Source organism: Notamacropus eugenii, chromosome 1, assembly GCF_028372415.1.
Source record: "Notamacropus eugenii isolate mMacEug1 chromosome 1, mMacEug1.pri_v2, whole genome shotgun sequence".
In the NCBI taxonomy this organism is placed as follows: domain Eukaryota; kingdom Metazoa; phylum Chordata; class Mammalia; order Diprotodontia; family Macropodidae; genus Notamacropus; species Notamacropus eugenii.
Genome location: NC_092872.1, coordinates 303,037,122 through 303,049,193, shown reverse-complemented (window position 1 = coordinate 303,049,193; position 12,072 = coordinate 303,037,122). Strand labels below are relative to the sequence as shown.

Genomic DNA, 12,072 nt, shown 5'->3' with positions numbered 1-12,072 from the left:
TAGAAATTGTTTCTAATACACTATGGGATTTGTCAAATGTAACAAAAAGTGGTTTACCTCCAAATGGAGTCTATGAAATCATTAAGATACAAGAATGGAATCAAAGAACCCTCCATGGGTAACATATGCATGAACTCAGCCAACAACATAATGACAAGGAAGTACCCCCCCATTCCTCCAAGTAACTGAGTCATTCAGATTTTCTAATGAAAACAGAAAAGTTTATGATGATAATACAGAAGCAGGCTACTGAAATCACAGAATGGTTATCCTTGAGGAGCTTGGATTTAAGTGATAAATACAAATATAAAAGAAAATAGTAGAAACTCTAATTCACATCACTGAAGCCTGTAAAAATTTAGCACCTACTACATATTCAGCGAGTCATGACTACCAAAAATTTGCTATCTTGCATGGACTGACAGATGACAAATCCCTGTCTAGAAAAAGAAGTCTCAAAATATCCTTGAGAATTCAACTAATACACTGTTAACTGAAACTGTACCATCATGACAGACAAAACTGTTGCCCACAATCACCCAGACAACATTTATCCACAAAAATTCAAGAATATGGTTTTTAATAGTTGTCATACCAACTATTCATAATCTTAAAGCTATGGGGACAAAAATGTTTCAAAATTACAGAGACCTAGAAAAGGAAATCAAAATAAGATAGGAATAGGATTGAAACATATATCATCTCCATGTTAGGAATATCAACTAAGCATACCAAATCACATTAATTTGCTAATAAAATGTTTCACATTATCAGTACTGTTACTTACCCTGGAGAAAGAGGAATCTTAAATTTCTTAGTCTGTTAAGCTGTAATTGGATTAAATTACAAATTCCATTGTAGCCCAAATGAAGAACTTCTAAACTCTGCATTATTGGAGGTAAATTTTCAGGAAGGCTTGAATCCCTGAAAAGTATATATAAGTATGATCCCTGGGCCATAATTTCAGACATAATGTCTTATAAAAAGATCAATTCTTACATATGCATAATGTAAAATGACTTTTTTAATCACTGAATTTTCTGAAAATTTAGAACTTCCTCTTTCTTTTATTATGTAGCTATAGAGAAGAGCATGCTTTAGTGGTGAGACAGTAAGTTCCCAAGTGAGGAAGTGTTTGGTTCTCACTTTGGATGCTTACTAAGCTTTGTGACTGCGAAGCGGCTTCATCTCCCAGTGCCTACTGCAATTCTTTAAGACTTTCTTTGCAAGGCAGTTACCCTTATCTTTTGTTAGAGGGAGTTTCCTCATTGGGAGTTCCCCAAACCAAAGAAATTAAAGGTGCAAACCAAGGAACAAAGGTGCAAATCAAGACACAATAATCTATAACATGAAACAAGTGATTAACTCTTTTTTTGTTTGTTTTTAGGAGACAAAGGGTTAAGTGACTTGCCCAGGGTCACACAGCTAGTAAACGTCAAGTGTCTGAGGTCACATTCAAACTCAGATCCTCCTGACTCTAGGCCCAGTGCTTTACCCACTGTGCCACCTAGCTACCCCAACAAATGCAAGTTTCTTCCCAAAGAGAAGGGAGCAGAACCTTGCTCCTCCCTAGGAGGAAGCAAAACCAAGGAAGACTGTGTACATATCCATCTATCTGGATTCAAAGGAGCCCACCCAGTACTACCATAGGATTCCCTCTAATAGATATTCTCTAATACTCCTCTCTCCACAACACAAACCTTACCTGCCCAGAGACTACCACAGGGCCTTGGTATCAGAATCACAGAAGGATTCCTTCCTCCAATGGCCTCATCTAAAACTTGGTCACTCATATCCCCCTCTTCCCACTCCCCCAGGATCTCTCCTTCCCAACATTGCATCCTAAAGACTCTGGGCTTTGACTAATCTCTGCTGTTGTGCCTTAGGGACCACTGGTTTGTTTTGTTTTAATAACTGCCTTGAAGTTGAACTCTTCTATATGTGTTTTCACCCCCAATCAATATGTGAACTCTTTGAGAGTAGGGACTGTATACTGTTTCTATTTGTTCTGGGAGCTAACTATAAGTGGGACTTGACATCTAGAAATAATTTAATAAGTGATTTTTCCATTCTCTTCCACATAGACATACATCTATATTAATACCTATAGATATAAATTTTTTTAAAAATGTATTATATACAAAAGATTGTTATAACAATGGTTATATTGGTATTTAATAATTTTAAATGACTGAAAGTAGAATTTTTACATTGCAATCATAAATAAATTTATCCTTATCTTAAAAATCATATATCAAGTATACATATATACTTATATATAGTATAAAACACAACTCAACCTATGTGTCAAGTATAACTTTTGACAATCAACACTCAAATTAGAACTATATTTAATATAACATACAGAAACACAAACTTATCCCTCAAGTATTTTGAATTCTAAAACATCATTATGCAGAATATATTATAATTTAAATGTATATACAAACATTTAAATGGTTTTTAAGATAAGAATAAATCTATTAATGGTGCCAGAGTAAAAAAAAATCTACTTGTAGCTGGGTATGCTGACACATACCTGAAATCATAGCTAACAGAGGAGACTGGGGCTGGGGTCTTGAGTTTGAGAGATCTAAGTTTCAATGGGCTATGCCAACTGGGTGTCTTTGTAAGTTGTGCATCAATAGGGTGAGCCCTCAGGAGCCAGAGGCCAGCAGGTTGCCTAAGGAGGGATGATCTGACTCATGTTGGAAAAGAACAGGTCAAAGTTCTCATGTAAATCAATATTGAGATTGGATCAGTGAGTAGCCCCTGAACTTCCAGTCTGGGTAAAATAGGTAGACCCAATATCTGGGGAAGAAAAAAGTTCTACTTGCAGTCTTTCAAATTTGCTATGTGCTAGTAAAATATATTCTGGATCTTAAACTTGAAAAATCAAATCCATATTGTTTTACAGAAATACCAAATATATGAGGCAATTTTTCCTCAGAAATCTTGGACCAACTGCATGGATACTTGACATTTCTTTCTCAAATGGGTCATTCTGAATGGGAAAGAGGAGGAAAACTTGCATAATATGTTATGTTCCTCCTATCCTGACAGAATAATACAATAAAGAACCAAACAGAAGAAATTTTATAAAATTTAGTGAACCCCAAAGAACAGATGAAACCACTTTTGCCATATATTAATTTACTCTTTAATTTTATAAACATTTATAATATATTACCAAAATTTATGAGGAAGGCAGATTCCATATATATCACACCAGCAGAGGGCCTCTCATACAATAAATATGCTATAAATATTAGCTGAGAGACTATAATTCTCAAATTATTAGCATAATAGCTATTTTCAAACTCAATATGAACAAGGATACTAAGAAGCATAATAGTTTTAAAAACTAATTTCCAAAGTAAATTAACTGGAGATCTATTAAGGACAGAAATAACTAAAAAAATACAGATAATTGCCAACTTACAAATAGATTATATACAAAAAGATTGAGTCATATGTTTGGAATTCAACTATTTTCTCATGGAAACAACATGACAAATCATGGGTAAATTATTATGTCAATTCATAAAAGCCCATTTAATCAAGAATATAGGTACAATGATATTGCTATCTTAAGCTCCTAAACCCTAAAGAGGATGATGTGTGTGCATGTGTGTATGTGTGTGTGTGTGTGTGTGTGTGTGTGTGTGTGTGTGTGTGTATCAGAAGTTGGAAGATGGAGCTGAAGCAGAAACTTTAGCATTTGGACAGATCTCTAACGAGAACAAGGAGGGGAAATGAGTGGGCCCAAGTGGTTCTGGCAAGAACATTGGACAATAGTTCTATCTGAAAATTGAGACTATAGCAAAAGTTCCTTTGCATGAATTGTCAATTAACTGGGCACCATCTTTAATTGAAATCTGTAAAAGAGAATTGCTGAGTGATATTATGCAAGCACTAGTAAGAAGAAAGAATTGATGGAGTATACCTTTATTAAATAGGGAGGTGTTATTAAAAATTTGCAAAATAAATGCATGTTAGGTGAGAAAGCTAAAATCTCAAAGGTCTGCAGCAATGGGTTGAATCTAATAAGCTGAAATTTAAATTTTACAAAAATACATAGTAAAGTCTTACACTTGGGTTAGAAACATCAGGAAGAGGGAATATGCGTTTAACCAAATGTTTATGTGAGAAGGACCTGAAATTTTAGTAGCTTGTAAGCTCAATATGTGTTACTGAAACAGCCCAAAAATGTTAATGAGTTCTTGGGCTGCACTGAAAGAGGCTGTCCAGAATGAGAGAGTCAATTGCCTTGCTATATTCTTCCCTGGTTAGACTATATCTGGAGTACTGTGTCCATTTCTGGGTGGCACATTTTTAGGAAGGACTAAATATTCTGTAACATTTATAGGGGGGGTTAATAAGAATGATCAAGAAAATTAAAATTTTGACGTGCAAAGGTAAGGTTAAGGTAAAGGGGTTACTTTAACTTCATTTAATCAGGAGGGGAAAAAAAGCCTGGAGGGCATGTGATCCTTGGCTCCAAATAAATGATGAGCCATTTTATAGACAAGGGATTAGAACTGCTTTGTTTGTCTCCAGAGCAAAGAGGGTAGAAATCAGTAAACAATGGCTAAAAGTTATAGGGAAAAAGACTTATATGAAGTGATATTCAGTGAAGTGAGCAGAACCATGAGAACACTGTACACAGTAACAACCACAGTGCTCAAGGACTGATTTTGATAGACTTAGCCCTTCTCAGCAATGCAAGGTCCTAAAACTTTTCTAAAGGACTCCTGATGAAAAATGCCGTCAACATCCAGAGAAAGAACTATGGAGTTGGATTGCAGAGCAAAGCAGACTCTTTTCTCTTTTGTTTTGTTTTCTTTCTCATGGTTTCTCCTATTCATTATAATTGTTCTATGCAACATGACCAAGTGAAAATGTGATTAAAAGGAACGTATATGTAGAGCCTATAACAGATTGCATGCTGTCTTGGAAAGGAAGGGGGGAAGGAGGAGGAGAAAATTTAAAATTTATGGAAGTGAATGTTGAAAACTGGAAAGAAATAAACTAAATATTTAAATAAAAAATGAAAGTTATAGAGAAGCAGATTCCAGATGATATATGGGAAAACTTCTTGACAAATAGAACTGTCTGAAAGTGTAATGAGTTGCTTCAAGAGTTAGTGAGTTCTACATCAATGGAAATCTTCAAGTGGAGGCTGCATAACCACTTGTGTTATATGGGGGATTGATTGAGGTATGGCTTGCACTTGATGCTCTCTGCGGTCCCTTCCAACTCTGAGATTCTATAATTCTGTAACTTAGGACTTGATGGGCTGATTTCTGTAATCCTGCTTAAGAAGAATGAAAATTTATGAACAAATGAAATGGTATAAAAAATACAATTCTAAATTAACAGGAATCTGAACCACCAATGGATATTTTATTATACTTCTTTGAATCCTCCCTACACAGAGAGCACTCAATGCACTTTTTGACTAATATTAATTTGAGGCAATGACATTCCTTTAAAAACATGAATTTTCAGTAACAGTATTATGTTATTGCTACATTACTTTTTTCCAATAATTTCTTTATCTAATAAACATTAACATTAAAAAAAACCAGACTCATACAGCACCTGCTTCCTTTTGGTACTCCTTGCTGTCCATAACCACTTGAGGTTACCTTCTGATAGAGAAGTTGCCTATTGCTTAAGTGAATCTGTGGTTTTATTCTGGGTATTATTGATTCTATGTGATTATAGTTGAGACACAATACCTACACAAAGAATAGCATATAAGTAAGATATTACAAACATAAACACATGCTTTTTTAAAATCTGAAAATAGTTTGCTTACCAGCAAATGTGAAAAGTGGCAAGGGTTATCATTCTGAAATGTGACAATATTTTAAAATATTAGTGTTTCAGTTAATGTCAATTTTTACATGTAGACACATCATGAATTCTAATATACCAGTCACTCTAAATAATTTTGAAATCATAGCTATAAGATATAGATTAAATATTTTAACCTTTCATCTCTATAGGCATTCTGCTAATCTTAGATCATCAACACAAGCTGAAAAAATTTGGAAGGTATAGGTAGTCAACTCTGTAAATCAAAGATAGTTTAAACTTGTTATAAGAACCTTCAACTGTCAAAAGAAAGGATTTTATTTACATATTGTAGAAATAAAATATTAACATAGAAGGTCCTTTATTATATTTTATGGCTTTCTAATACTAAAACCATGATACTATGGCCATGTTTGTAATGGCAACTATATTGCCCATTATTCAGTCAAAGTAAGAGGGTTTTCTTATTTTTTCTGTTGTTTTTAGTATTGGATGATTCCTTTTACTAAAATTCTATATTTGTACTAAGACTATATAATTTTTTTGTTTCTCTTAAAGAACTTCTGTTAAGCTAATTAACATATTTCTCCCAACAAAGGGCTGCAGTGGGTACCTTGCAGAGCTCTAAGCAGCCTTGTGAAGGGCAGGTTTTAGACACCTATTCTGGAAATTTAAAATTGCAGATAATTCCCAAATCCTACGTATTATATTTTGAGTGTAATTTTGTACTTATATTTGACTGTAAATATATTTTATGTTTTTTAAATTCACAGTAGTTCAAACACAATAATGAAGTAAACAATCTGTTATTTATTTATTTATTTAAGTTCTCAACATTCATTTTCACAAAATTTTGAGTTCCATATTTTCTCCCCATCTCTCCCCTGCCCCCACCCCAAAACGCCAAGCGTTCTAATTACCCTTATCACCAATCTGCCCTCCCTTCTAACATCCCTTCCTTCCTTTATCCCCATATTCTCGAAGTAAACAACTTGTAAGATGCTGGAAGGCTATCCAGCTTCCCTATCCTGTCCCCCAATTTTTTGATGTTAGAAATAGATGGACTCATTCCTCTGATTAATGAAGAGAAGACTAAACTCTTAATCTGTTAGTACAATTTTTCCAGGTTTAAAAGACCTTTGGTTATAGCTAGGCCACGGAAGGAACAAAGGTTCTGGGAACCTTGACTTCATCTGACTTCAATGAACATAATCATAGAAGCAGCAACAGCTCAATGTGCTTTACAATTTATAAAGTGCTTTCCTCACAAAAATTCTATGATAATGGTATTGCTCTTTTACAGAGTTTAACCTGACCGTGCCAAATAACCAGTAAGTGGGAGGATTAGGAGCTGCACCAAAGGCTTTTGACCCCCAAGTCCAATGTTCTTTTAACCAAATTGTGTCCCTCATATTAATGAAAACTTACACTTACATAATGCTTTACACTTTTACAGTCCAAAAATGCTTCACATGCATTACCTCTTCTGATCCTTACAACAGTTGTGAATTATGCAGTATAAATTCTACTTTATAGACTGAGGCTCAGTGAGGTTAAGGGACTTGTCTAATAAATGTGGAGTGTCTTGCTGGGCTGTTTGGCACACACAGAAAAGGTCAACAGAAGATGTAAGAACAAATTAATACTGTCCACTATTCCACGAGGTGGAGTAGTAGATAAGAGTGCTAGGTCTGGAGTCAGGAAGACTCATCTTTCTGAGTTCAAATCTAGCTGTGTGACCCGGGGCAAATCATTTCACCCTGTTTGCCTCAGTTTCCTCATCTGTAAAATGAGCTGGAGAAGGAAATGCCAAAACACTCCAGTATCTCTGCCTAGAAAAGTAAAATAGGGTCACAGAGTCAGACACAACTGAAATGATTGAACAACAACTATTCCATTGCTGAAGGTTTAAAGCTTTGAAACAGATCATGCACTCACAGAAGACTGAGATAATAATTGACTGAAATTGTTATAGAAAGCTATTATTTATTCATCACTACTGAGTTATAAGAATAATTTTATGTCAAAAACCAAAAGTTTAAGGAAATTTTATATCAAAGTAACACTGCAAAAGTTGCAATAAAAATTAAATTTTTTTTATGATTTTTTTATGAACTCACCTTCACATTAGGCAGATAGATTAAGCCACTGAATGAGGTTAGATTGTTGTTCTGCAAATTCACATTGCATATATTTCTAAATTGATCAACGGGAACTAGATCCACAATTCTGTATTTTGAAAAAGAATTACAGTTAGTGTTTTATCAAGGCTAAAAAATACAGGAGGATTCATTCTTTATTTAAGCATACAAAATAATCTTTCTCTCATCCAAAGCTTCACATACAGTAATTTCTCTAGCATCTATGTAGAATTTACAAATCCAATTATTCTTACAGCTGTCACATTTTTGATAATAATGTGTATAAATAAAAGATGAACATACAAAATTGTGCTAGATAATTGGTATCAATTATATGATACAGGTATCAAGCTATTTCCAGGCCAACTGTGTTCAGACTCACTCTCTTGTTACAAGTTGACAGACTAATGCAGAATATGGTACAGGTAGCATGTGATCTCCAGGGTCATTGTTTCTAAAGCTTTAAACTTCAATCTGGAACCACTTTCCTGGGCTTAGGACTCAGGTTATATCAACCATATGACTTTTCCTGTTCCATTTGTTCCACTCAGTATCTTGGTTTTGTTATTATGAATATGTAGGGTAAGACCTGTTATGCAGAGAAATTATTTTGCCCATATTTTTAAATTTACTTAATGAATATCATCTTTTCTCAGAATTCTTTTGTTTCATTTTATATTCATAATCATAGGATCAGAGATTTAAAGCTAGAAGGGACTAAGGGATTGTAGGAGTCATTTACTCCAATTTCCCCATTTTACAGATGAAGAAATTGAGTTTCATAGAGGTTAAATCACTGCCCCAAATAGCAGAACTGGCATTTCAACTTCAGGCACATGACTCTGCAATATTCATGGTGTCATATCATATTGTCTCCTTCAATTTAGAATTAACATAGGGCTTTTTGTATTTTCCAATCTCTTCTTCTTTAACAAACTTACAAAATCCTTGTGATCTTCTTAAAATAACAAATAGAGCAGGATCACTTCATATTTCAAGCTTAAAATACAAATTAACATCTTAAAACCACCTTCATGTAAAACAACAGAATTCTACTTTCCATTTAAAAAGTATTATAATATAAAAAAACAATTTTCAGTATTAATATTAAATAACACATTACAAATTTGGAAGAATTGCCCTCAAGGCCTTGGTGTCTATGAGGCTCAGAAGGTCTTCTTCAACCTCTGATATAAAGTAATTGCCCCCAGAAGTGGCTGATTCTATTATAAGAAAAACAGATGACTCATAAAATTGCACATATAAAGTAATTCTCATACAAGTACAGAAATAAATGCTAAATGGTTGGTTTATTATTTACAAGAATATATCTATCTATAAAGTCTGGATATAAAGTAAATTACTAATGTGGTATACTGAAGAGTCTGGAGATGGGGAAGCTGAAGGGAAGATTAGTCCTGTGGAAATGAAACTATCCTTGTTCCCCAGTTCATAGTTTTGCATTGTAACTGGTGAGGGCACTTCAGTTTGAATGACCCTCAAGTGCTTGATTATTAGTGAACTGTTCTACCTTAGTTTCCCTTTTTAAAAACCCACTTATGCCAATAAAGAAAGGATTCCCCACCCCCATAGAACTCAATCTCTTTTCTTCTTCCCATTCTTTGGACAAAGGATAAACTTTAAAATTTGAATGGCATTCTGAAGAAAGACAGTTGTCAATGAAAGGTAATTCATGCATTTGGAAGAAAGTAGCTCTGCTGCTAACAATCTCAGGTTCACCCCACATCACAGACAATTAGATTTTGAAATACTATTAGGGAAAGTGAGTTACTTTTCTCCTGGCCATATTTGAACCAGCATATGAGAGTGATAAAATGTAGCTAAATTATATGTTTTTAATGAATATTTCACCATAATACTTTGTAATTTAGGATATATACTATCCACAAAAGAATATTTTAAAATGACCAAACCTGATACTAGATGTGGTCCAATTTAATTCCTGCATTTGGATGAAGCTCGAATGTCCTTGCCTTTCTGCAATCATGTCAGAGGTAAGTCTGCCACCAAACAAGTCTTTTGCATTCTCTATCTCTAGCGATTCCTAAATGAATATATTTAAAAAAGTGATATCTTCTCTTCATGTTGTAAATTCAGATGAAATAAAACAGATCTGCCACTGTTTTTTTTATGATTTTATTATAATTACTGAAGGCCCTTCTAAGTCATTACTCAATTTCAAATAATCAAACAGATTTGCAATCTCATCAATGTAGATATTCTTTCAAATTATTTTTCAAGTCAAACTAAACTTCACTAATTCATTCATCATGTATTTATTAAACATCAACTAATACCCAATCAATTAAGAAGTATTTGTTAGTTCCAGTCACTATGCCAGGTAAGGGGAAATACAAAGATAAAAATAACCTTCCCTACCCTCCACAAGTTTATATCCTTTCAGAGAGAAATGGGAGGTACACATATAAGTAAATGCAAAATATACACAAAGTGAAATAATTGAGTAGGGAGAAGAATCAAGAAAGGCCTTTTGTAGGAGATGGTGTCTGAGCTAAGCTTTGAAGGAAGCTATCATTTCTAACAAGTGGTGATGAGGAGGGCATGTATTCCAGGCATGATACAAAGGCAGAAGGTAGAAAATCAATCATGAGGAACAGCAGCAAGTAGGTCACTTTGGTGGGAATGAAAGACTGAATAGTATTTCTCAACATATTATGTACCAAGTACTATGCAAAGCACTGGGGAGACAAGTACAAAAGTGAGACTAACCCTCCCCACAAGAGGCTTATATTCTAAATGGGAGGACACAGTACATATAAGGGAATGGTGGCCAGGGAGAGTGTTTTGGCATGAGAAGTCACAGGGATAGTGAGTAGAGCCCAAACAGTAGTGGATTAACATTCTCTAACCCATGCTTGAATTTATTACAGTTTCCAAAAGTAGAGGTGAAAAATTGGGGTGGGAGTAGAAAAGAGGGAGGTTTTTTCATGTGGCAACAAGATTGAAGGTCAGAAGTTGGTTAGAGTAAAATATGAACCAGGGTTGGCTGGATGTTCTGACATCCAGTCATATCAGTTTACACACATGTACTTACAATTGAGAATAGCATGGGACCCAAAATAGGGAGTTTCAAAGTAAAATTGGTTAGACTTCCGGGAGCCAAGATGGTGGAGTGATAGGTAACTGCTATTTCCCTCCTGTTGTTGACCTTGAAGAGCCCAGATAATATCTCTCCAGGAAAAGTTCTGGAACAGTGGGAGTAGCAGAAGGGGTAAACAATCTCAGCACACGAGGCTAGGAAAATTGCTATGGAGGGTCCCTTTTGCTGTGGCTGAAGGGAATCAGTGCAGGACCAGAGCTGTCCCAGACAGCCCCACCTCAGCAAACTGGGAGAACATCCTGAGCCCCAGAGGGGTGGAGCCCGAAACTGCCAACACCAGGACCCCAGGCATGCCTCAGCACTCCAGGGGAATTGGGAAGACACTAGTGCAGACAGGATCACCAATCAATGGGCTTGCCTAGTGCTCTAGCTCAGAAGAGGAGACCTCCTGTGGCCATCCCTCCCCCAGACTTAATGTGGCCAGCTCCAGGGCAACTTCAAGGAAACCCAAGAAGACTTCACCTGGCCTCTGCTTTTCAACACTAGCCAGATCAGCACCAGGTAAGCTGCAGCATTTTAGTTTCTAGCTGAAAGAATCAGAGGTCACAACACACAAAGCCTCCAGTTTTAGGCACAAGAACTGTGGGACACAGCACCCTGTGCCCTAGACTCAGAGATCTACTTTAAAAGCCAAGAGAAGGGTGATCATCATGAGTAAGAAGCAAAGCAGAAAAGAAAAGACCACAGAATCTTTCTATGGCAAAAGAACCAAAACACGAATACCAAAGAGGTAAGCATTAAGACTACTCCCATCTGAAACTTCAGAAGGCAATATGAACTGGTCTGAAGCACAAAGAGCATTTTTGGAAGAGCTTAGGAAGAATTTTAAAAGTCAAATTAGAAAAACAGAAGAAAAACTGACCAATGATTTTGAAAATATGAAAAAAGAAATCACAGAAGAATTTGAAAGGGAAATTGGACAAATGGAAAAGGAAGTACAAAATCTAACTGGAGAAAATAACTCCT

General features: G+C 35.3%; 1 protein-coding gene across 15 annotated transcripts in view; it reads right to left on the bottom strand.

Moving 5' to 3' along the window:
• The window catches only part of LRRC9 (leucine rich repeat containing 9), a 153,330-nt gene that overhangs the window by 39,932 nt on the left and 101,326 nt on the right, over window positions 1-12,072 (bottom strand). For 11 of the 15 annotated variants that reach the window (XM_072629374.1, XM_072629365.1, XM_072629367.1 and 8 more), the window contains 5 exons: window positions 9,899-10,029; window positions 7,944-8,052; window positions 5,825-5,857; window positions 5,605-5,744; window positions 788-924 (listed from right to left, as the gene is read on the bottom strand). In XM_072629374.1, the coding sequence (XP_072485475.1) occupies window positions 788-924; window positions 5,605-5,744; window positions 5,825-5,857; window positions 7,944-8,052; window positions 9,899-10,029 (550 nt within the window). Of the gene's footprint in view, window positions 1-787; window positions 925-2,270; window positions 5,315-5,604; window positions 5,745-5,824; window positions 5,858-7,943; window positions 8,053-9,898; window positions 10,030-12,072 lie in introns of those variants that run through there. The other 4 variants (XM_072629369.1, XM_072629372.1, XM_072629378.1 and 1 more) reach the window with 3 other exon arrangements.